This window comes from Rhinolophus ferrumequinum, chromosome 9 (assembly GCF_004115265.2).
Source record: "Rhinolophus ferrumequinum isolate MPI-CBG mRhiFer1 chromosome 9, mRhiFer1_v1.p, whole genome shotgun sequence".
Taxonomy (NCBI): Eukaryota; Metazoa; Chordata; class Mammalia; order Chiroptera; family Rhinolophidae; genus Rhinolophus; species Rhinolophus ferrumequinum.
Genome location: NC_046292.1, coordinates 32,278,922 through 32,304,910, shown reverse-complemented (window position 1 = coordinate 32,304,910; position 25,989 = coordinate 32,278,922). Strand labels below are relative to the sequence as shown.

At 41.3% G+C, this 25,989-nt stretch overlaps 1 protein-coding gene and 2 long non-coding RNA genes across 3 annotated transcripts; 2 read left to right on the top strand and 1 right to left on the bottom strand.

Annotated features, from left to right (window-relative positions):
* Nucleotides 1-2,796: 2,796 nt before the first annotated feature.
* LOC117026822 (uncharacterized) lies at nt 2,797-14,831 on the bottom strand. Its single transcript, XR_004423828.1, has 3 exons — nt 14,504-14,831; nt 3,808-3,959; nt 2,797-3,001 (listed from the first exon to the last, which is right to left on the bottom strand). It is a non-coding gene; the product is annotated as an uncharacterized LOC117026822 (long non-coding RNA).
* On the top strand, nt 5,774-12,396 carry LOC117026821 (uncharacterized). Its single transcript, XR_004423827.1, has 3 exons — nt 5,774-6,127; nt 6,732-6,940; nt 11,230-12,396. It is a non-coding gene; the product is annotated as an uncharacterized LOC117026821 (long non-coding RNA).
* Nucleotides 14,179-25,838, top strand: PRDX1 (peroxiredoxin 1). The gene is made up of 6 exons (XM_033113916.1): nt 14,179-14,319; nt 16,415-16,531; nt 18,832-18,985; nt 19,349-19,471; nt 19,817-19,947; nt 25,521-25,838. The coding sequence occupies exons 2-6, from the start codon at nt 16,426-16,428 to the stop codon at nt 25,604-25,606; spliced, it is 600 nt and encodes a 199-aa protein (XP_032969807.1). The 5' UTR covers nt 14,179-14,319; nt 16,415-16,425; the 3' UTR covers nt 25,607-25,838.
* The last annotated feature ends 151 nt before the right edge of the window (nt 25,839-25,989 follow it).

The window sequence follows — 25,989 nt, the reverse complement described above, 5'->3', positions numbered from 1 at the left end:
ACTATTAGGAGAAAAAGTACACTCCAAAGGGTTTGGAGTGGGCCCTGAGCAAAGGCAAGGCTCAAGGGGCTCAAAGGGGCTCAAGGGGCCCAGGGGGCATTATTATTAGGAGAGAAAGTACACTCCAAAGAGTTTGGAGCGGACCCCGAGCAAAGGCAAGGCTCAAGGGGCTCAAAGTTCATTATCAGAAGGGAAAATACACTCCAAAGGATTCGGAGTGGGCCTAGCAAAAGCAAGACTCAAAAGGGCTCAAGGTTCAATGGCTTAAGGTGTCATTATCAGGAGAAAAAGCACACTCCAAAGAGTTTGGAGTGGACCCAAGCAAAGGCAAGGCTCAATAGGGGCAGTGGCTCACAGGAGCCTAGGGGTTTTGTCTTTTTTTCTCTGGGATGGGCAGTTCCTCTCCAGCCTGGGACCACTTGATTGACACCTATGATAGATAAGGGGCTATTACCTCACCCTCTTAGACTGCACATGTCCCTTCCCAGAGTTCAGTCTGTTACAATAATATTAATGAACTTCTGGGCATATGTACGACATTACAATGATGGTATAATGAGGCTAGGGTGAGATGGAGGTCGTTGTAGACCTCTACTGCACAGGACAGGTCTAACTTATTGTCTTTTAGTCTTCACACAATGGCTAATGGTTAGGGCAAATACAAGAAGAATTTGAGAGGTCTCCAGGCAATGCTCCGCATAGATTGTGTTGGACATGCAGGAATGCAGAGACCCAATTACCTGTTTCTAATTGCCTGCCTTATTTCTCCTGAGAGACATGATCCCCATATATCTATGCGGGGACTTGAGGGACAGGAGGTCTCTTTCTTCTGTATCTGCTTCAAGCTGAGAAGGGGGTAGAGCTGTCCCTACCTAATGGGGATTCACGAAACTCTCACTCTACCTGATCTTAACTAAAAGGAGAGGTCTCATATCTGCTTTGGTCAGGGTGAACTGGAAGCCTTGCTGGGACATAATTCATATCCTGACAGTCCCTAATGAGGAGAGACAGATGTTAGTTAATAAATTAAAGCACTGGCTCCAAATATAGGACTCGAAGCCCTATTATCTTAACTTTATCCAGGGGTTAGGTATGGACTGGCCTGGAGGAGTATTAAAATACATTTGGTGTCTGGGGTGGTATTTATTTATCCAAGAGTTAGGTCTGGAATGGGTTGGGGAATGTTGGGCTACAATGATTATAGCTCAAAGGCTTTCACATAGTTATTAAGCAGGGGTGAGAGACATTCTGTGATTTAGGCTAGGAGCAATCTTTGGTTTAGGATTTAGAAACTGATTAGAAGAATGATTAAAACCAGGGACTAAGGAGCTAAGAAACTAGGGAAAAAGAGACTTAAAATTTTTATATTGAGGGGACTTAAAATTCCTATAGTGAAGTGACTCTCCCGTATCACTTTTGCTTCTAATAAACTGCTTTCTCACCACTATATTTCTGTGTCTCATTCAATTCTTTGCTCAAGATGCCAAGAACCTGGACACCGTGCCGAAAAGGGTCTGCTGTCTGGTAACAGATTGATAAAATTAAAAAGATCAAGCCCCAGTGTTGGGGACAGAATGAAAAAAGGGATCTACTTATACACTGTTGATGGGACTGCAAACAGTATAATCTTTCTAAAGGTAATTTGGTAATATATATTAAAATTTTAAATGTGCATTCATTCTGATCCAGCAATTTTAAGGATTTAGCCAAAGAAAATAATGAAACTGTGACAAGGATATTTATGGTGTTATTTACTTATTTTAAAAATTGTGTTGTTTAGAGGAGAGAAAAACTACCCAAATGTTCATAAAAAAGTAATTGGCAAAATAAATTATTGTACAGCTGTACACTAAAAACGATACAGCCACAAGGATAAAATAGATCAATAAGTGTTGTAGTGGAAAAATGCCCATGTTTTAAGTGGGAAAAAATAAAAAAGATGACCAAAAGTCGGTTTGGCATTAGCTGTAGTCAGTTGATTCAGCTTCAAAGATCAAAGTCCTAGGACTTCAGAAGGCCAGAGTGCCAGTTCCTAACCCAGAATCAAAGTTGTGCAAGATGAGGGAGGAGGCTGGCCATGAGCCTGCGGTGGGGGTGGGGATTTCTTCTCCTACTCTGCCACAGCCATGACAGAGCCCAGGAGTCAGATCCTGCAATGGAATCTGACTTCCTTCTCTGGGCAGAATGTGGGTGAGGTTAAAGTCCTGGGGAAGTGCTGGTGCCCTTCTACTTCATCAGGGTAAGAAGGTGACTTCTCTGAGTTCTGCTAGTGCTGATTTCCTTTTACTAGGGAATCTAGCAGAAAAGTCTTTGCCATAAGGCTGCCGCCTTTTAGCCCTGGACCAACTATAGGCAAACCACTTGTCTTGGTCATATTCTATAAAGGAGAGATATTTGAGTCCATGTCTTTTTTTGTTTAATATTTTTTTATTTTTCAATTGCAGTTGACATACATTATATTAATTTCAGGTGTACAACATAGTGATTAGACATTTATATAACTTATGAAGTGATCACCCCAATAAACCTAGTATCCATCTGATACCATATGCAGTTATTACAATATTATTAACTATATTCCTTATGCTATACTTTACATGCCCATGACTATTTTGTAACTATTATTTTGTACTTCTTAATTTCTTCCCTCTTTTCACCCATCCTCCCTAACCCCCCTCCTAGCTGGCAACCATGAAATATTCTCTGTATCTATGAGTTTGTTCGTGTTTTGTTTGTTTGTTCATTTTGTTCTTTAGATTCCACAAATAAGTGAGATCATATGTTGTTTGTCTTTCTCTGACTTACTCCATTCAGCATAATACCTTCTAGGTCCATCCATGTTGTGGCAGATGGCAAGATTTCGTTCATTTTTATGGCTGAGTTGAGTCCATTTCTGAGGGGTAAGAAGATCATAAAATTTCAGAGTCCCCAGAAATAAAATAGCAGGCACTTAATAAACACTGATTAAGCTTCACATAGGGCCTGGGCTTCCAGTAAGATCCTAAAAAGCAAAACAGTGCCTTCATTATATGAAATATTTTGGGATCTGAACAAGCTATTAATACTTAACTGGCCAAATTAGTAGCTAATTAGAGCTCTGGAACTCCCTGGCCAGGCCCTGTCTGAAAATCCTCTTGGAGCTGAAGTAATAAATCCAGTTTATAACTCTTAGTGGTCAAAAACATTCTCCCGTGAAAATCACCACGTTGATTTTTCCCACCTAAGGTACTAGGGGCCCAATTTGTACACACTTAAAAAATGCCTGCAGTTCTTTTTTTTTCCAGAAAGGACAGAAGTCACAGGATGATTTTCAGGCATAGGTTAATTATATAATTAAAGCTCCCTCCTGTCAGCAATTCTGGGCCCCATCCAGACCAGAGCGTCTGTGGTTGGTTCAGTTTTAGTGAAGCTGACCATAATGTTTTTTGCCCCCAGGGAACTCAGAAAGTAATACTAAATACCTGGGAGGGCTGTTTTTAATTTTATATGTAATGTTCTTGCTAGCCTATGGTGAAAGACAGCAGGAGCCCCAGTTCTTGAAAGAAGGGAAATTGAGACATTGATTAATATAGAACTTTCTTTGCTCCTGATATGAATAAGAGATTTATACACCTATGATAAATACAGGTGTACTTATTTAGGTGAGGTAAGGGCAGGATCCCATCAGCCTCCAGGCTCCAACTTGGTCCCTTTTGCACCCTTATGACACTCAACAATAAATCAAATGCGTGGCTAGCCCCCCGAGAGCAATGCCCTTCTGTCTGAGGCATTTATGCATTTATTCCACATTCTCTGAGCACTGCTTACAGGTTAAGTGCTGGACACTGGAGATGCAGAGGTGAAGATATGGCCCTGCCCTCAAGGAATGGACAGTCCAGTGCAACCGTTCTCAATCTGTTTTCTCTTCAGTGCTATGAGGTAACACAAGCATAACCTTGACTCACTAAGATCATGGTCTGCTGGGGGGGGGGGAGGATAAAGAAATAATTAGTAACTACAGAATATGATAAGTGCTATCTATGATAGAAATAAGCACAGGCTATGGTAGAAATACAGAATGAATATCAAAACTCAGATTGAGAATGGAGAGGCTGTCAGGAAAGTTATCCTGGATGATGACACTTGACCCAGTTTTGAGAGACAAGTAGGAGTTAGGCAAAGAAGAATAAGGCAACAGAATGTGGAAGACCTGTAACATCATGATACACTCAGGAATTACACAGATGCTTTATGGTTAGAGGAGCATAAAGTGTATGTAAGAGAAGAAACACAAGGCGTCAAATCGTGGAGGGCCTATATGTCAGGATAAGGAAGGTTATGCTCAACATTATGCTAAGCGAAATGCTCTAGAGAGATACCAGCAAGAGGTTTGGAAATTGTCACATAAGGAGCAGTTGTGGAAATGGAGCTGTTAAAGCTGAAGAAGAGAAGTCTTAGGGGAGAAAAATCTTCTAGTTTATAACATCTGCAGAGTTTTTTCTTCTGTGTTACTTCAGAATTAGAAAGGGCCAACTTTTATCCGGCTTGGTGAACCATACATGATGAGCAGGTTAGGGGCAGGTTACTAGATCTCCATTAGCCTCTTTGGTCAGGTGCCCAAACTGTTCAACCATATGGAATAGTCCTGCCTTCTCTCCCACTCTGGTCCTAGAGTTCTCAGGTTAGGGTCCACTTGTCAGCCCTGATGTTCCTCTGGGGAAGGTGGAAGGAGAGAATGTGGATAAGCCTCTAGTTGCAGAATTACAGCTTGCAGAAGGTCAAGGGAACATGACTAAAGGCGCCATGAAAGGCGGATCCCCAGCTTGTGGTTAGAGGTGTGGTTGAGGCTAGGAATGAATCAGTTAAGCCTTCTTGCCCAGAGGTAAAGCTCTCTTTTTCTACCTGTCTGTTTTCCCAGAGCTTTTTGTCCTTGTATAGAGCATATAGAATATATAACATATGTGGATTGAGGTTTGCAAAACAAGTTGTTTACTAGTAGGGACAGAACTATGGCTGCACATGTGTGAGACTGATAAGAGTGCAGTGAGGGTAAACATGTTTGTGTTTAGAGCACGTACATGAAAATAAACATGCTTATGTTTTTGTGTGAAACAGAGCATAACAAAATTGAGTGATAAACACGTTCACCAAAACAACTTCTGGTTATCACCTAAGAGGTAAAAAACTCCTGGCAAACAACTTCTGGTTATCAGCTAAGAGGTAAACAAATCCAAGGAAAAGAGAATAAAAGAAGAACTCCAGAGCAATGCTGTGAGAAGTCTGACTCGGCACTCCAACTAAGACCCTCTGCAAGGTACAAACCACCATACTCCGGGATTCTCCGAAGTTCTTCCTTGCAAGACCAACTCACCTCAGACCCATCGTGGGCCCAGTCGCCTCTCCTGGACCAGGGACCTTCACCACCTCAATTGACTCTGGGACTTAGTTCATTATTAAATTCTATTCTGTATTCTGAGCCAGCCCAGTGGCTCAAGTGGCCTCAGTGCTGTGGCTCAGCACCGTGCTCCTAATGCTGAGGTCGCTGGTTCGATTCCCACATGGGCCAGTGAGCTGCGCCCTCTACAGCTAAGATTGAACAATGTCTCCCCTTGGAGCTGGAGTGTCATGAGAAGTCGAGGTTGGCGTGAGCTGCCATGGGCTGCAAGAAATGGCCAGTGACCAGCGTGAGTGGCTGGCAGCTGGGGGGAGCGCAAGGCTCATAATACGAGCATGGGCCAGGGAGCTGTGTCCTACACAACCAGACTGAGAAACAACGGCTTGAACTGGAGTGGGGTTGGGGGAGGCTGACGAAGAGGAAAACAAAAAAATTCTATTCTATTCTGTATAACCTTTTGTGCTTACCAGAGCATTGGCCTCTGGAGGGACATTGGTTCCCAAAGAGAGCTGTGTTACTCACTGTATCTGAACCTGTGAGCCAGGCCTGTATCTGAACCCCACTCGCGTCACGAGTACCACGCAGGGACGTAGGGCCCTGCTGCAGGATTAATGTCCCCTTGACTTTCAGGAAGAGACTGAAATGTAGCAATTGCCCTTACGGGCGCTCGCAACAGTCCTGTCCCCCTTCCTCTCCCATCTGTCAGTGGCAGAGTGGCCCTCAGAAGACCAAGCCAGAGTGTCATTACAATGGGTGAGTCTTTCTAGCTCCAACATTATCACTCTTCTAATTTCAGTGCTTCTGACAAGCAAGGCACTCTTTTCTGGAAGATTTGGCTGAGATGTCTAGAAGTAAAGTATGAATGCATGAGAGAAATATTTTCCCCCTGCTTTCAGGGGAAAGAGAAGACACTTCCAGCCAGACAAATGGGACAGAAGATTAGATAGACTAGGAGTCCTTAAGTCATTTATTTGCCTTTCTCTAGCTCAGAGGTTCTCGACCTAGGGCAATGTATGTGTGGGGTGCTACTGGCATCTAGAGGGCAGGATATTACTAAACATCCTATTATAGCCCCTCCCCCAACAAAGAATTATCAGACACAAAATGTTGATAACACTGAGTTGAGAAATAACTAATAAATGCTTATGTTTATAAGGATTTGGTTGGGGAGGGGGGTTGGGGCTTGAGCAATAGTCCCTTAGGCTTCAGGTGGCTGCAGGTAAAAACCAACTTTAATTCTAAAATGTAGGTTGCAAGTCTCCTGCTAGTCTAGCTTACAACTATGCCATGGTTGATTCTGTTTAGGCACTTCCACTTTACTGCTTAGGTTTGGACTGTATCTGTGTTTTCATTCCAGCTCTCCTAAAATTGGAGGGGAAGGAAGATGGAGGAAAAGATGAAAAAAATCAACACTTTGATGGTTTCTGGTTAGGTGTGGGAGGATGCAAACTTGAGCCTAAAATCAAGAGTTCAATATCCTAACTACACGCCTCAATGAATTGTGAACAGCAGCTGGCTGGACAATGACAGAAGAACGACAAATACCTAATCACACTTGAACGAAAGGTAGGAGTCTGATTTAAAATGTAGGAATTGGGATGTTAGATTTGTAAACATAAAAACCATAAATATGAGTGGAAACAAATTCAAATAAACTTAGATTAAAAGCTACTTTAGATACATTTATTTTTCGGGGCACTCTAATGATGGGTTGAAGCCAAACCAACAAATTTCAACCCAGTAGTAAGGATAATGATGGATGATGATGGGAATGAGTATGTGCTAAGCATTTACTCTGTGTCCGAGGTCTCTGTCATCCCATTTTAATGAGAAGAGAACTGAGACTGAGCGAAGTTACATGGGATCTCAGTCACTTATGTTTGTGTAACAAACTGCTCCAGAACTTGGTGGGCAGGCCAGGGCAAGGAGACAGTTGCACTGTATTCTACATGGTAATACCACAGTTCTATGCAGCCGAATTGCTCCATTCTTCTAGGGGTAACAGACAGCCCAATATGAACACCTGGAGGAAGGTAATCCAGACAGAAAGGGGTAATCAGTGAAGTGTTCAAGCCAAGGCCCAGGGGCTGTTAGGTCTATTTAAGAAGAGATTCTTCTAACAGGTAGAAGGTTGGACGTTAATTTAAGCTCCATGTTCGGTGCAGGGTTAGGATAGTACATGGCACATAGTGGGAACTTAATAGTTAAATTCATTAACTTAGTTAACTATGGTTCCTTCCAACTCTGAAGGTATAGGACTCTATATTTTTTGAGGAGGTAACAGTTCATAAGTAAATATTTAATTGTGTAAGTAACTAAGAGTTATACATCACTTCAAGAAATGTTTGCAATACCAAAACTATTACTACAAATAAGGTTGCTGTGTTACCCAATTCCCGGGGCACTATTCTCAAAGAATATAATGTGTGTATCAACCCCTGAAGTTGTACAACACAGAGGCCTTTATTATAAATATGAGGCAATTTTAATAAAACAAATTGCCACTTCTAGCAAGGATAGAAAAACAAAACAAGAGTCTCTTTATCAAGCATTTCAACTTTCTTACATGGCCACAGTCAAAATCCTAAGTTTCTCCTTTCAAATTCCATCAAGTTCAATCACTCTAGTTGCCTATTCACAATGTCCTCCTTCTTTCCTTCCTTCCTAACAGAATTTCAATTTTGTTAGGAATGGTAACATGCCCAACTAATAGACAGCTTCCAGCCTCCCTTATACAGTTAGGAGAAGCCATGTGCTATGGTTCTGGTAAATGATATGTAAACTGAGGGTTTCTGGGAATGCTTTGCTTCTCCATTATAGTCCCTACCCCCTCTGGCTGCCTTTTTCTTCCTTCCTGTCTGGAATATAAGTATAAAGTTGGAAGTAGAGCAGACATTTTATGATTTTAAGGTAATCGTAAGAATAAAAGCTGCATGCTAGGGATTTGGGAACAGAAAGTTAAAAGAAGTCTGGATCCCAGAGAGTAGCATGGAATAACCATACCAGCCTTGGACTGCCTCCTTATTAAATTGGAAAAATTAATCCACTATTTGGTCAGCTCGTTGTTTGAGTTTAGTCTGTTATTTGCAGCTGTATTCAATTCTAACAAACATACCCTTGATAACAGTGTTTCTCAAATTGGTGTCTGTCATGTCCCAAATATAATTTTATAAATTGAATTCTTATAAATTTAAGGATTCAAGTGTTCTCTGAGAACTGTTAAATGTAATGTTTTTGTCAGTGATAATTAAAAAATTAACATAAACATATTTTTGAATCATCTGGATGTCCTTATAACTGAGTGCTGCCCTGTGATTTTGATTTATATGATTGCATTTGTTATAATTACATGAAAGCATTTAGCTTTAATGGTTTATAGGCTTAACTTTAATGGTTTATGACTATATGGCAGGCTGCTGTTAGGTTAGCAAGTATTAATGTTAAAATGATCACTGATTTAGGACATCTGCTTTATACTCACATTGAATTGCCTTACTTGTTGTATATAGCTATGAAGAAAAGGCTGTTGATGAGTTAGTTAACTACCACAGCAAATCAGTGCAATGATGTAAATACTGCTTTGTTAAGTGAAAGCCAGATTGTGTCCAAGAACACTGTATGAACAAAGGTTTCTTGCTAGCTTGAACAGAGAACAGTAGTGGGAGTATTGAGTTACCATCACAGGCATAGGCAGTATATGAGGTCGGGCAATTAAGTTTGTGAACTCATCCTAGAAAAACTGCTACATACCTCATTGCTGAATATCACCATGGTCACCTTCGAAGTACTTCCCTTGGGAAGCTATGCACCAACACTGGTGCCTTGTCCACCCTTCAAATCAATTTTGGAGCTCTTTTTCTGGAATAGCCATCAGAGCTGTCATTGTATCATGTTTCCTGAAAATAGGACCTAGCCGGACAGTCAGCTCTAATGAGTCTATTGGAGCAAAAATTAATATAAGACCTGGTCTTATTTTACTATAAGACCTGTTATAATATAATATAATATAATATAATATAATATAATATAATATAATAAATACTGGGTTTTATATTAATTTTTTGCTCAAAAACATGCATTAGAGCTGATTGTCTGGAAAGGTCTTATTTTCAGGGAAATAGGGTGTAATGCAGGGCCTCTGGTCCCACTCCCCACATAAGAACGCAGGATATCGTGAGGCCAAAAAGGAACAACAGAGCCATAGATAGGGGAGTCATACCACTATATTCTCGATGGTGGCTGGTTGAGACACAAAAGCAAACATCCGGCAGTACTCCGACAGGGGGTCTTCCTGCACCCCAGTCTCGCCTGCAGCCGGGCGAGACACAGAAAGTAGAATCCACGCAATCCACAATCCACCACCCACGCTTGCTAACCCCACTTGCTAGCCGCAATCCGTCGTTCGCTTCTCTGCCAACCAACCCACCCACCCCATACCGTAGCCATGGCAGTTATATTAGCTAACAGCTGATGGCCACCCAGCCACAATGAATGGCCATCTGATTACAGCTGGTGGCCATCTAAAAACCGAGCCAGCACCTTTCCACGTGAGGCCGAGAGCCTGGAAACTGCTGTCTGGGACTCTGTCCCCACACAGGGTATTACCCTTGATGTCCACAATGTCATAAAAATGTCTTCCTTTCAATATTTCCTTTATTTTTGGGTAAAGAAAGAAGTCATTGGGGGCCATATCAGGTGAGTAGGGAGCGTATTCTAATACAGTTATTTGTTTACTGGCTAGATACTCCCTGTGAGACAGTGCCGTGTGAGCTGGTGCATTACCATGACGCAAGAGCCATGAATTGTTGGAGAAAAGTTCAGGTGGTCTAACTTTTTCACTCAGCCTTTTCAGCACTTCCAAATAGAAAACTTGGTTAACTGTTTGTCCAGTTGATACAAATTCGTAATGAATAACCCCTCTGATATAAAAAAAACGGTTAGCAATATGGTTGCAACAAGTTCGCGAACTTAATTGTCAGATCTCTTAGGTATGTGGAACCCAGAAGAAGATGCACTGTAGCATTAAGACCATATTCATATTCCTGGAGGGTACTGCTTTCAGGAAACTCATCTTGTATGTTTCAACTTGCAATAGATCATCAGCAGCAAGGGTAGTAGTAATTAACAAAGAAAATATTTTAATGAAACAGTATTTTAACTTATTTTCAACACTGCATCCTGGAGCAACCTATTAAAATACTAAATAGTCTGAATAAAAAAATGAAATAAAATTAAAGTTAATAAATTAAACCAGTCTAATATATGGTGATGGAAAGACAACTGATTCAGAGTGGTAAACACACAATGTGAGATATAGATAATGTATTACAGAATTGTACACCTGAAATCTATTTAACTTTACTAACAATTGTCACCCCAATAAACTTTAATAAAAAAAAAAATTAAACCAGCATGGGGAGGGTCCTCAAGAATATTTTTTCTTTCACAAGGGGCCTCTTGTTACTGACATGTTCGAGAATATTATTTTAATAGATGGAGGGAGCTAAATCCTCTGAAAAACTGAACTGGGAATCAGTGCTTTGCCACCAAAGAAGAGTCTTACTTATTTGAATTGTACAGAGAAAATATTTAAGGACCTCACTTCAAAGAAATAGAGCAAAATGCAATTCATGCATTTTCTCAATAGTTGCCCTTACTCCAAGCAATTCTTCCTAACAAAGTCCCACATAAAGCCCTGGGCAACCAGCAACTTAGATTTTTTTTTTTTTTAATTTAAAGGATTTTAGAGAAAATTTCCTAAGTAAAATTCACAGGTGGAAGATTGTATATCCACTAACTGATTTCTTAACTTATTTCTTTTTTTCTTTTTTTTTTTTTTTGTTACCCTTTCCTAGGTGCAATAAACTTCAATGCTGATGGCATTGACCAAAGGAAATTATTCTTGGTAGAAACAGTCCATCTTCACGAGTCACCCTTCACCCACAAAATGTTCTTTCTGAGTTGCCTTTCAATGCTTTCGTCCTTCCTCCTACCTTCATAGAAATTCTCTGAGGTTCTAGTCTTAGCTTACCTCTTTCCACTTTCTCAGGAATTGCATTTACTCGCCCAGTTTCAAGTACCCTTGATATTGTGAATGATTTAAAAATATATAATTGATTGATTCAACAAATATCTATTGTACCTATCATGTGCCAGGAAACATGCTGCTAAGTACTAGGGTTATAACATGATGAACACGACAGGCAGGGTCTCTGCCTTCGCATAGGCTTATCCTCAAATGTACACATTTCCAACTTCCTCCTGGCCCTCCCCCGTAGAATTTCTAATTCAACATGCCCCAAAGTGGGCTCTTTCTCATCTTCTCCAAAACTGGTTTCACTACATTTCTGTGAATTACCCCACTCTTCATCCAATTTTGAAAATACCTCAGTAGATGGTGTCTTATTCATCTTTGCATGTCTGGTACCTAGCAGAATATAGGTCTCCTGTAAATAGAACAGTAATAAATATGTAATTAAACCTCTGTGCTGCTGATTCTCAAATGTACATCTCCAACGGTGACTTCTGGACACCTCCACCTGGATGTTTTGTGAACATCTCAAGGTTGTTTGCTTCAACCCAAACTGATTATCTTTTCCTTTAAAAGAGGGGTCAGGAGTAGAGTCATACAGCCTGGCCAGACCACCGTAAAGCACAAGTCCAGGAGCACGATTCACATTATAGTCTATATAAGTATCACATTAGTATATTGTGCAACATGATGGCTCTGCTACCTGGGATGGCAACTGACTCCAACACCTATTCGCTGTGACCTTGGACAATTTACTTAAATTCTTTGAGCATCAGGCATCTCATATATAAAACACATAGTGTTCAATAAATGTTTGTCATTTTTAACCTCAAAATTGCTTCTCCTCCAGTGTTTCCTATGTCACTGGTAAATGACATCACTTTTATGTCACCAAGATAAGAAATCAAGGAATCAGACTGAACTTCATCTTTCCCCTCACCCTAAATCCAACTAGTCCTACTGCTGAACAAGTAAGGATAAAACAATGGGAAATTCGTAAAAATGGAGATAGAGGTATATACCAAGTCCTGTAGAGAATAAAGGAAAAGGCCCCTTTGCCCCCATTTCCGAAATCTTACTGTTATCTGAGGAAGGAGACTCCACAATCACTTAACTAGACAAGTGTTCAACAGATTTCTCTTTTCAGAATTCTGTCCTGCTGTTTCATTTTTTATATTCCCATGAGGACAGGTTGTTACTATTTCCCTGGGCCAGGATAACTCTTTTGATTTTTAAATGAGACAAATAGACCCAAGTGCCTAGCCCAGGGCCTGGCACATGGTATATACAATAAATGGTAATTGTCTTTTGGCTGAAGTAGGACGGTGTGTTCTTGGTTTAATCCGCCCTTAGCAATAACAATCTACTTACTATTAAGCTCTGAAATCTGTATCTCATCTGCCTCCTCAAGAAGGAATGAATAATAGCCAAATAACTCCTCAGCTTTAGGCAGGGAAGGGGGAAAAAATCATTACTATTGCAAGGAAGGATGATAAATACCAAAAAAATTTGAGAGCTCAGCCAGCATGACACAGCACTTCCCATTTCTTATCCTGCTATGAGGTCCAAGGGGGTTAGTAGGATAGTGGGCAGTGGGGACAGAAAGGGGGCCGTAATACTATTTATTAAATGCTCCTATTTTATATCAGTGCTCTGTTGTGACCTGGGGGCATAGAGATGGATGTGACCCAAACCCTATCCTCCAGAAAGTCTAGCAAGGAGAGGCAAAAATGTAAACAAGTAAAATAGTTTAAAAGTTGCTTTGTTGTGTGTGTGTGTGTGTGTGTGTGTGTGTTTTTTTTTTTTACAGGCCATTGTTTGGACACAAAGTAGGGAATGCTCAACACTCGAAAGTCAGAACAACTTCAGAAGAATCGCGGCATTGAGCTTAGGTCAGAAACAGCTTCAGAATAAATAATACTTTAGCTGAGTCTTTAAAGACATTTTCTTTAGGCCAATTGGGAGGAAACAAGATTCTTCCTGTTTGAACAAAAGCCTAAAGGTTTGAAATAGCTACTCTGTTCTGAGTGTTACAGTCAAGAAGCAAGAGTTATAGTAATAATAATAGCTAAAATTTCTAACATATAAGAACTGGGTACTGTGCTAAATAAACTATAGAGATGATCTCAACAAAGAATTAATAGTATTTCCATTTTACAGGTAAGAAAAGTGAACCTAATGGATTAAGACTCTTGTCTGAAGGCCATACGTAAAATGATAGTGAGGAGTTTTAATTCAGGAAATTGACTACAGAGCCCCAGTTTTTTTAAACCACAAATCAGAGGAGTGACACGATCAGATTTCAGAAAGAGTCCCTCCAGCAGCAGTGGAAGGAATGGATGGGAGACAGAAAGCGGCAAGCAATGCAGTAATTAGAACAATGAATGAGGCTGTCTAAGCACTGAGGAGTACTGAGGATCAGCACTAGGGCAGAGGCGGTTGGGACCCGACCGGAATATCTGAGAAATATTTGGATAGATAGCTCGCAGGGCTTGGTGTGGTTGGATGTGATCCTACGTGGACAGCAGTGGACCGTTACCCTGGTTTGGGCTTTGAGGGCAAGGTACGCAGGCCTCCCCCACCCCCACCACCGCCCCCGCAGAGATCCCGGATTGACTGCAGCGTTTGGGTTTGCAACAGGTCAAGAGGGTGTGCCTCACTCTCCAACCCCAACCTTCGGCTGCAGGGAGGGGGATTGGTACTTTCGGCACCCAAACCCGCCTCCAGAGAGGAAAAGAGCTGAGTCATTCCCGCTGCGTTGGGTTGGGGCGGGGCTCGGGCCAGATCCCCCTCCTCTCTCTCCACCTCGAGTACCCCTGATCCTCTCTGACTCTCGCGAGATCTGTACAGGCTATAAAGACAGCGTCGGGGGCACGTTTCGGGAGTCCTCTTCCTGACTGGTTTGGTGCCTCTGGTGAGTTATGTGGGCAGCGCGGCCTTGGCGAAGGGAAGCACCCCCACACCCCGCTCGTCGCCTTTTCCTCCTCCAGCTCCTCCCGGGGCCTTTCTGGCTCCACTGAAGGTGCTGTGACCAGGGAGGCGGCCGGGGGAGGCCGACCGCCCGAGAGTGGTCAAGCGGTTTGTGCACCCTCACTTACCTATCTCCCGCCCTCCACCCCGTGGGTGCGGGGATCTGGAGTGAGCCTCGAGGCTAATGTCGGCTCGAGTCTCCTTTTCCCCTGGCAACCGGGCACAGGGCGCAGATTGGCTTGGCGGGTAGAGCTGGTGGTGGGGGTGGAGGTCCACTGGGCCGTTCGAGAAGATTCTAGAATGGACCTGGAAATTGATCTGAGGCAACGTTTAAGTCCCCTGGTTGGAGTAGAGGCTGTGCCCGTTCCTTGGCCGTGACTAGCTGTGGAGCTTCGGTGCAGAATGGGGTTTGTGGTAATTACAAATGCCCTCGGTGAAGACTGCTCACACTCATTTCTGTTGGTGCTTTCCGAAGTTCTAGGGTGGGGTGATGATGGGAGTGGCAGGAGGGTACCTGAGGTGGCGTGTGGGGGCGTGGTTTTCGCCAGGGAAGTTCTTGGGCAGCTCCTTTGAGGAGGCGCAGACGGGCTACAGCCTTTTCCCAGATAGGTCGGGCTTTAGTGGACGTGGGGGCCACCTGAAAAAGCAGGTTTGGACGAGATAGCCATTTATATTAAAGTTACACCCTATATTTGGTTGCCAAGTTGCAATGTGCTTTACTGGGTTTCTGTTGTTGATATTAAATGTTTTAAGGAGTTAGAAGATTGCAATGATCAATGCTTACAACGTTTCTTTTGATTGTGATCGTATGAATCCAAAACTTTGGTACTTGAAAATTAGTTGCTTGGGACTTTCAAACCGGTGGCTTACTGGATTAAATCTTAACTCCTTGGCGTTGACCTCTGTGAATCCATTGTAACATTGCTTCTTAGCGATAAATCGAATCTGGTTCTATCTATTGCCCCAGGATCTTGACCTCCCCCCCGCGCCACCCCCCGTTAGAAACCCATTTTTGAAAGGACTTCTAGGGCTTAAATACAACATCTAAAGTTTTGAAATTGAGCAGATGCCAGAATCCTGGTCTTGCCTCTCAAACAGTTGTATTGGCTAGGATCTGCTCTCAGGCAAGTCTACCTGGAGAATATCATGTGTGCTTCTCATATTGTAAAGATAGATGGAGGCGGAGTCCAGGGAAAGGGAGGGCAACAGGACCCACCTTAGGGAGTCAGGCACCGTGTTGCATTGTGCATTTGGGTTCAGGTTTGAGAGTCTCCAACCACCTTCCCTTCTCTGCTTCTGCATAATGAAAATACAGAGGAAAATGCCATCGCACAAATGATTAAGAAAAATTAATAGAGGTTACTTAAATTTATAAAGAAATTGCTATTTTTAAATGAAAACAAAAGCTAATATTCAAAGATATGTATATCTGGTTTTGTTTCAAAAGTTGAAAAGCTCAGCTTATGCTTTTTTTTGTTTTTTTTTAAAGATTTTTATTGGGGATGGGGAACAGGACTTTATTGGGGGAACAGTGTGTACTTCCAGGACTTTTTTACAAGTCAAGTTGTTCTTTCAGTCTTAGTTGTGGAGGGTACAGCTCAGCTCCAGGTCCAGTTGCCCTTGTTAGTTGCAGGGGGCGCAGCCCACCATCCCTTGTGGGAGTCCAACCGGCAACCTTGTGGTTGAGAGCCATACTCCAACCAACTGAGCCATCCAGGAGGCAGCTCAGCTCAAGGTGCTGTGTTCAATGTTAGTTGCAGGGGGCGGAGCCACGACTGGAGGAGTTGAAATGGCAACCTTGTGGTTGAGAGTCCACTAGCACATGTGGGACTCGAACAGGCAGCCTTCTGAGTTAGCATGGTGCTCCAACCGCTGGCCCCATCAGCTTATGCTTCTTAATAATAGAAAAGTTAATGTCTATATTCAGGGCCACTGGATTAATTTTTTGTTCTCCAGCTAAGTCTAAGTAGATGAAGGGTACTAGTTATCTAGAAAAAGAAGGCTTGTTTCTAATTCATTTCCTCTTTTATCTTGACCAGCTGATAGCAAGATGTCTTCAGGAAATGCTAAAATTGGGCACCCTGCCCCCAACTTCAAAGCTACAGCTGTTATGCCAGATGGTCAGTTCAAAGATATCAGTCTATCTGAATACAAAGGTAAGAGTAATTATATTAGGTTCATTAAAATGGAATTATTTTGCAAGCTAGGGATGGATGGCTGGTTCAATTTCTGTATCTCTTACATTTGATTGTAAAATGATTTATATTTCCTAGGTCAAGGTCTTTAGGTTGGGAGGCTATATTGCCTTTGTGTTGGAGTGAGGTGATTGTCAACAGTTACCACAAGGCAGTTATCGTAGGTCCAGACTGCTTCTGGAGAAAGCACATACTTCGCTATGCCTGAACATACCATGTTTCCCCGAAAATAAGATCTAGCTGGACAATCAGCTCTAATGCGTCTTTTGGAGCAAAAATTATTGTAAGACCTGGTCTTATTTTACTGTAAGACCAGGTCTAATTAATATAATACTGGGTCTTATATTAATTTTTGCTCCAAAAGACGCATTAGAACTGATTGTCCAGCTAAGTCTAATTTTCGGGGAAACACGGTATTAGCTCAGTTATCTTCTTAGTACTTGTCAATTGTATTATTGGAGATAGTCTCATCTCATTGTAAGAGACTTTCAACAATTTAAAGTCTCAGCTTGTATTTGGAGCTCTGACGCTGCTTGTTTAGTTTATGAAATATGTGTGTCACAGCTACTGTGTTATTAAGCAGAGGGTTTAGGCACATTCCCTTCATGTTTTGCCCCTAGAGAAGAGTAGATACCACATTTGGAATAGCTGTTTTCTATTATAGCTTCATGCAGACACTTGACAGGTTCTAGTAAGGCTCCCCTTTACCTTGCAGGTGAGGCCAGCTGGGTCTTTTGGGACAAATTGAGAATACAGATTCCTTAGTAAGCAAACCTGAAACTCAGCTGTCAAGTATACCTTTCTTATTGATGTAGTAATCAGTTCCTGGAGTCAACTTTTGGGTAGAACATGTGACTAGGTTTCCTGATACATCACACTTGGTTGGAATGAGAGCAGGTTAGTGGGGCCCTATGGAGGGAAGCTTGGCACCAAAGGGTGGTGACCCTGGCCCAAGGGTATAAAGACAGGAGATTTAGGAAGAGCTCCTCTGCTCCCGTGGGCTTGACTTGTTGAGACTTCAGTGTGTTTGTTAGGCAAAGCCCTGCATAGGTTGTTTAGAGGAGTTTGTCATGATTTTGATTTTCAAAGTGAATGTTAACAGCAACTTGTTTTGAGTTTTAAACATTGTTGCTTCCTGGAAATAATTGAATATTTGGAATTGTTCCAATATCTCATCCCATTAGGTGTGAGAGGCTACCTGGCCCGTTGAAGATCTACTTCAGTTGGTAATCTGAATAACTTCAGTAAAATTCCAACTAGAAGTCTTGTTTCCTACCAGGACTTTTGGAACATTTGCCTGATAATTTTTTTCTTATCAGTCTTGTTTGGAACTTGTTTGTGGTGATTCAGGTGATCACTTAAACCTTACCCGTCCTATTACTGTGGTTCATTGTGAAAGAAGTGCAAAGGCTCTGACTTCCTCTTGTTGATCTCTTACTGCCTTGCAGCAGAGAATCCTGCAATTCAGCCTTTTCTGGGCACTGATTGTAAGCATTGGCATTGCACTATCCAGTAGATAACTGCATCCTTGCTTTTCTTTGGAGAACTTGGTGCTTATGCTAATTTTAACTACCCACAGAAGATCAAAATTAGACTGAACAGTGTTTGTTATGTAGTTGGCAGCTAATAAGGAAGGCAGAAAAATAAAGCATGGAACTGGACGGAACTTTTTTTTTCACGCGGGCCCTCCTGTAAGAGGTTCTGAAAGTAGCTGCTAGGAGACATCTGTGTGTGAGCATCTTGGCATTTAGCTGTTATGCCTGCTGTCAACTTAAAAAGGCCTCTTTTTCCATAGGAAAATGTCTTTAGTTTTCCATTCTCTATAAAGCAAGGATGTCTGTTTCAAATGCTAACTTTATTTTTTTTAATTTTTTTAATTTTTAAATTTTTAAAAAAATTTTTTATTTCAGGTGTACAAAACGATGTAATAGTTAGACATTTATCATTTATATCCCTCACACAGTGATAACCCCCTACCCCCAATCTGTTACCCCTCTGATATCGCACAGAGCCATTACATTTCCACTGTCTCTATTCCTAATGCTGTACTCCACTTCTTGTAATATACACACACACACACATATATATATACACACACACACACACACACTCACACATATATATATATTTATAGTGGACATTCATTATTGTTCAGCTTCAGGTGCATAGTGCAGTGATCAGGCATCTACATAATCCCTGAGATGGTCTCCCAAATGAGACAAGTGTTCAAAGGCTAACTTTAAGTTCTTTTTTTCCCCCAGGAAAATATGTTGTGTTCTTCTTTTACCCTCTTGACTTTACCTTTGTGTGCCCCACGGAGATCATTGCTTTCAGTGATAGGGCAGAAGAATTTAAGAAACTCAACTGCCAAGTGATTGGTGCTTCTGTGGATTCTCACTTCTGTCACCTGGCATGGTAAATCTCTTGGTCCATTTGGCATATGGACTTTTTAAACTAAGCAGCAACTGGGACTGGGAGGCTTTGGCAATAGACTTTCTCAAGTATTGGCTTCTAGCCCTTTGTGGAGAGGGAGTGCAAAGGCTCTGACTTCTTGTTGCTTTCTTACTACCTAGCAGCAGAGGAGGAACTGCTTGGGTTGCAGTTGAGTATATCCTGGTGACTGTCCTCAGCCATTCACTTTACTGCTGGAAAAAGTTTGAAGTTTTTTGGGGAAGCGAGATTAGAAATGCTGGAAAGGGGGAAAATATAGATACAGTTAATGTATTTGCTACACAGGAGTTTGAATGAATGTGATTTGTTGTGTGCCTTTTGCTATAGGATCAATACACCCAAGAAACAAGGAGGACTGGGACCCATGAACATTCCCTTGGTGTCAGACCCCAAGCGCACCATTGCTCAGGACTATGGGGTCTTAAAGGCTGATGAAGGCATCTCGTTCAGGTATATACCTACGGGGGGGCTGACATTCATCAACAGACTTATCTGATTGGCTGCGAGGGCCTTTCGTTTGGAGAAAGGTAGAGCCCTGATCTGTAGAGACTCTTCTCTTTTTTTTTTTTTTAAACCAGTTTTATCAAGAAATAATTGACATACATCACTGTGTTAAGTTTAAGGTGTATAGCATGATGGTCTCATTTCATTCTTTATGTAGCGGCCTCCTCACTAAGGGCAACAACGCCTGTGCAAGTTTGGGAGACCAGCCCATTTCCATTACTTCTCTATGCTAACAAAACAATTTTTAAACCAATACTGCCTCTTCCTCATTTTTCAATCCTTTCTTCCCAGGGGCCTCTTTATCATTGATGATAAAGGTATCCTTCGTCAGATCACTGTAAATGACCTCCCTGTTGGCCGCTCTGTGGATGAGACTCTGAGATTAGTTCAGGCCTTCCAGTTCACTGACAAACATGGAGAAGGTAAGCCAGTCTGCCTGGTGATGGGGCAACAGAATGGTGGTAAGGAGGAAAGAAGGTAGGAACAAAGTTGAACAAGAAGAAGGTGATTATGTCTCTTCAAGAAGTTGAAGTCTGAATTATAGTGGGTTGTGGGGGTGGGGTAATGGCAAAGTTTGGGGAAGAGAATATGCAGGCTTTTTGTTCCAACTTCATATTCCCAGCTTCTGCCCTGCTCATTTCGAATCCTTCACTGCTGCAGATTTAACTTACTAAAGGAGAGTAGGAGGATCTCAGGTATATAAGGGCGAAACAAAAGGTTGAGAATCATATCTAGAGATAAAGCATGCCATTCTTGACAAACGTTTATTGGGAGAAGAGTTAATCCCTGTAGTCCATATTTGTTTTGTTGGGTTTTAAAAATACGTAACATATGACCAGTTTTGAAATTTGGAAAATAAGACTAAGACAGCTTACCCAAAGACAGACAATAGGCAGATACAGCTAATGCAGTTTTATATTTTAAAAATATGTACAGTATAATGGTTGTAGTTGTAAGAATTAGTCACAAAATGCCAAATATTATAAATATTTAATGTAGAACTTTTTAAGGAGGAAAGTTTAGGGCAAGAGGGTTTCAGATGAAATACCTATGTTCTTCGTTTAGAAGTTTCAGGATCACATGTTTTTGTGAGTCTGCCCTTCTAAAATCTAAACATGACTAAGCTGATTTGGTTTAAGGTTTTTATTTAGCGTTTACTAGAATATAAGCCCTTTTCCTATTGCTCCACACTAATACATCTGTCCTTAAATATTCTCATTGCAGTGTTGTGATAAAGTACTGCACTACTTGATCCCAGCTTTTGAGTTTGTAAGGCTGTAGCTTTTTTACTCTACCTCTCAGTGTATTTGTTGCTGAAATGAGACAGCCTTATCCCATCTAAGAGTTAGTTTGGTTTTAAGGACTCAGCTGCTGAGGCTATAGGTTCAGGGTATGTGAGGAAAGAGAATCTTGAACCACTGAACCCCTGAGCTTAATGTAATTGAGGACAAGATAGTTGTGATTAAGTGCTATTGATATCAGATGGAGTGCACAGGGAGACTTGGATACATTTCTTACTATATCTCATTTTCTTTAGAAGTCGTTCATAACTGGCTTTCTAAGGCTCATTCACCCCTGATCTTGTGATTTAAAGAAGACGGAAGTTGTTAGTCTGGATTAGTGGTGTCTCTCTGGGGGGACTCAAAAGTGCTACTGTTTTTCCCCGAAAATAAGACCTAGCCGGACCATTGGCTCTAATGCGTCTTTTGGAGCAAAAATGAATATAAGATCCGGTCTTGTTTTACTATAAGACCCGGTCTTATACTCATTTTTGCTCCAAAAGATGCATTAGAGCCAATGCATCTCGATCTTATTTTCAGGGATCAATGCGGCTAGATCTTATTTTCAGGGAAACACGGTAGCGTGGCTAGAGTTGAAGGCTAATAGGGATCACTGAGTACTGATGTCAGAAGGCACCGTTTGCAGAAGCTTGTGTGGGAGTAGATTGAAGGAGCAGATATCTGTTGAGACTGCACCCCCCTGGTGAGGGGTGAGGTTCAGCACAGAGAAGGAGTGGCAAAATTTGCCCTTTACTGGATCTTCCAATAAAGGACCTTGCATATAGGCTAGACTCTTGAACCCAAGCTTTCATGATTGTGATGCTTGCTTCTTCAGACTGTTGCTCTCTGCCGCTTTCCATCCCTCTAGAACAGGCAACAGCCTTTCTTTGTGCAACCTTTATGGCTTATGATAGTTACCATTTAAGAGCCTGTGAATACCAAGCACTCTGTATGAGATATATTACATGTGTTGTTTATTTGATAAATAACCCTACATTACTGTATTTTTTTGAGATGTAATTGACATACTAGTTTCAGGTGTACAACATAATGATTTGTATTTCTATATCCTACATTCCTATTGTTAAGGACCAATAAAACTAATACTTAAACATAGCACTTAATTCATAGTAAATGTTAGAATCCAAATTCAAAGTCCTCCTTTTTTTAAGGTAATTGAAATGTTGAAAAAGTCATGTTTAGGGCCTTTTGTGTTGGGGAACTTCTGTCTGAGATTACTGAGATTTTCATGACTGGTGTAATTTTTTCCTTGGAGAGTCATAGTACCTGGCACTTGAGGGCTGGTTTATGTAGAACTCAACCAGTTCTGCTGGACTCCGTGGATTTTGAAAAACCAACACTGTTGGATCCAAGTGTTGAAACATCCAAATGTTGATCTTTCTGTCCTGTTACAATTGGTGTGGTCTTAAATGCCTTGAGGCTTTAGTGCCCAGACAAGGTCTTTCTTTCTGGTTCATTATTCCTTCCTTTTTTTTTTTTTCTAAATTAAATTGATTGGGGTGACATTGGTTAGTAAAATTATGTAGGTTTCAAGTGTACGTTTTTAAAATATATTCCTCCTATTTTTGTGTCACAATTGGGCTGTTCTAGAGCTTTGTTTCCTTCCTACACAAAAGAATCTTTTTGGTATACTGTTCGCACCTACTGCCAAACTTTTGACTGCCTCTGGCCTGGTCTTTGCTTTTATGCTGCTCTTTGTTCTTGTTTGTACTTAGGATCTGTGTTTTAACCCTTTGGTGCCACTAAAGACAATAACTATGTAACAAATGGGAATTTCAGGAAAGTAATGGCAGCTGGGTCTGCCATTTGGCACTTGTGCCATCTATACGTTGTTCCCAGATAACTGGTTTGAGGCTCTGGCATCCATGGACTGAAAGGGTCTTACCCCCTTTCACTTGAACAAGTGAGACTTTTGCTCCTCTATTACTGGACTTTGGTGACTACATGTCTCTTAGACAAATAATAAATATTAATGGAAGTGGAAACTCAGCAATTGGTCCCCTTCCCTCACTTCCGTCAGGTTAGCCCAAGGAGCATTGCTAGCTCAGGATTGTAGGAAAACATTGAAGGCTGTGCTTTTCTGCATGTGTGTGAAAGATTCAAACTCAGATCTTTTGCTTATGAAGGAGGGTACAAGGCAGACTAAGTGAAATGTGCAAGGCCTTCTGTGGAGTTCCTGTCCCTTTGTATTTCACACTATCCAGTTTGGCAGAGTTAAAGTAACACTGAGCATGAGGAAATAGGTTCGTGTTACGGGTTTACAAAGTTCACGTTTTGTCATTTATTTAGCTTATTTTTTTCTTGGGTATGGAAACAAGTCATTTAAGTTTCTTTAAATAAATTTTTGTGTTTTTGTAATATATAACATAATTTGCCATTTTAAGTGTACAGTTCAGTGGCATTAATTATATTCACAATGTTGTGCATCCATCACCACTATTTCCTGAACTTTTTCATCTCCCCAAACAGGCTGTAGCCAGTAAGCAGTAATAACTCCCCATTCCCCTGACCCAGTCCTTGGTCACTTCTACTTTCTGTGTCTATGAATTTGCCTATCCTAGATATTTCATGTAAGTGAAATCATAAGAATATTTGTCCATCTGTGTCTTTTTAGCATACTGTTTTCAAGGTTCATCGGTGTCGTAGCATGTATTAGAACCTCATTTTTATTTATTTATTTATTTTTATTGGGGAATATTGGGGAACAGTGTGTTTCTCCAGGGCACAGCTCAGCTCCAAGTCCTGTTGCCATTTTCAGTCTTTAGTTGCAAGGGATGCAGCCCACCATCCCATGCGGGAATTGAACCGGCAACCTTGTCATTTAGAGCTGGCGCTCTGATGGACTGAGGTATTTGGCCACCCCTCTGGAAGCTCAGTGGCAGCTTGGTGTCTTCAATCTAGTTGTGGAGGGCGCAGCCCACTGCCCATGTGGGAATCGAACCGGCAACCCTGTTCAGAGCTTGTGCTCTAACCAACTGAACAATCCGGCCACCCCGAGAACCTCCTTTTTTAAGGCTGATTAATTACATACCACATTTTGTGTATCTATCTTTTGGATACAAGGTTGTTTCTATACTTTTTGGCTATTGTGACTGATGCTGCTAGAATACTGGTGAACAGATGTCTGAGTCTTTGTTTCTAATTATTTTGTGTACATGCATAGGAATTGCTGGATCATATAATTCTATGTTTCGCTTCTTGAGGAACTGCCAAACTCCTGTACAGCAACTGCACCATTTTGCATTCCCTTCAGCAATATCAGGGGTTCTCTGCATCCTTACCAACACTGCCTTTTAAAATTTTTTTATGCTATCTCCATCCTTGTGGATATGGTATCTCATAGTTTTGAGTAGGATTTCCGGGCGGGAATGAATTCCTGCCTGTTCTCGTGAATTTTTTTGCTTTCCCGTTCTGAATCCCAAGAAAAGTTGGTTGGGAAATCAAGAAAATCAGCTCCTTGAACCCAGGTGGTTGGTAGTATCAGCCATCACTTTGTGGAAACGATTCATCGTGGAGAACAGAAAACAGTTCATATCGCGGGATTTGGGAACGGGGAAAGTGAAAAATTCCTGAGAATTGGGGGGGGAGGGGGTCCTGCCCGGAAAACCTAGTTTTGAGTTGCATTTCCTAATGACTAATGATGCTAAGCATATTTTGATGTGCTTATTGACTACTTGTGTATCTTTGGAGAAATGTCTGTTAAGTCCTTTGCCCATTTTTGAATTGGGTTGTCTTTTTGTTGAGTTGTGGGAATTCTTTATACATTTTGGATATTAATCCCTTACCAGATATGACTCGTAAATATTTTCTCCTATTCTGTGGGTTGTCTTTTTTTTTTAACTTTTATTTAAATGTGTTTTTCCAGGACCCATCAGCTCCAAGTCAAGTAGTTAGTTCAGTCTAGTTGTGGAGGGCACAGTTCAGTGGCCCATGTGGGGATCGAACTGTGGCAGCCTTGTTGTTCAGAGCAATGCGCTCTAACCAACTGAGCTAACTGGCCAAGCCCCCTTAACTCTTGATAGTGTCCTTTATAAAAGTTCTTAATTTTGATCAAGTTCAATTTATCTGTTTTTTGTTTGTGCTTTCATTATCATATCTAACAATACATTTACAAATCCAAGGTTATTAAGTTTTACCTCCCTATGTTTTCTTCAGTTTATAGTTTTAGCTCTTATACTTAGGTCATTGATCCTATTTTTGAGTTATTAACTGTAAGGAGGGGTCCAGTTTCATTCTTTTGCATGTGGAAATCCAGCTAACTCAGCACCATTTTTTTTGAAGGGCATTTAGACTTATTTTTTAAAAAATGTATTTGAAGCATACATAAAATTAGCGAGAATATGAAAACTCATTTGCCTATCTACTATTAACGAATCTTGCCATACATGCTTTAGAAAGGTTGTTTTTAGAAAAGTGCATACAGTTGAAGCTGTTGCTTAATTTCTTTACATTTCAGGTGCTGCATGAATAAATTAGATATATTAGGGCTGTGGTGAGGATTAAATTATATGTTTATTATCCTTGTACTAAAAGGCTGAATGATCTTAGACATACTGTAGGTTAGGCTTCCTGGTGCTTAAGTGTTCAGGCTATAGAGGGCTCAGATTTGGTTTTGAGGCATCCATTTGTCCTTGGGAGGAGGGTAGTGCTCACCACTGAGCAGGTTATTAATTAGTGGTACCTTTCTTTTGCAGTGTGCCCAGCTGGTTGGAAGCCTGGCAGTGATACCATCAAGCCTGATGTCCAGAAGAGCAAAGAATATTTCTCTAAGCAGAAATGAGTGCTGGGCTAGTGGATAGCCATGAGACAAAACCTCTTGTACTACTGTCATGCTTAAAACACAAGTCCTTAGATTTAGCCCAGATGTGGTACGGGAGACAGGCCTTTATTCCTGTGGAGGAAATGGCCTGAACTTTGCTATGAGGCAGACCAATTGATGTGTACAGTAGTGAGGCATCACTTTTGATCTTTTGTAGTTTCTATTAAACTGGAACTGAGACCTTGTTTCTTCATTTAAGGTGGCATTTGCCTTTGATTTACTCTGCTTTCCTTCCTTAGGGGAAAATGAGGAGCGAGAGCTGTATAAATCAGGAAATTATAGAGGGGAAATGCAAGTAGACACAGGAACTGGAACTGAACCAAGGTGTTAACCATTTTGTTTGA

What these genes read in the sequence shown, in the direction of transcription:
- PRDX1 (XM_033113916.1), top strand. Translation starts at nt 16,426, where the DNA reads ATGTCTTCAGGAAATGCTAAAATTGGGCACCCTGCCCCCAACTTCAAA. An exon ending in CAGTCTATCTGAATACAAAG is followed by an intron (nt 16,532 to 18,831) that starts GTAAGAGTAATT and finishes TTTTTCCCCCAG; the next exon opens with GAAAATATGTTGTGTTCTTC. An exon ending in CACTTCTGTCACCTGGCATG is followed by an intron (nt 18,986 to 19,348) that starts GTAAATCTCTTG and finishes CTTTTGCTATAG; the next exon opens with GATCAATACACCCAAGAAAC.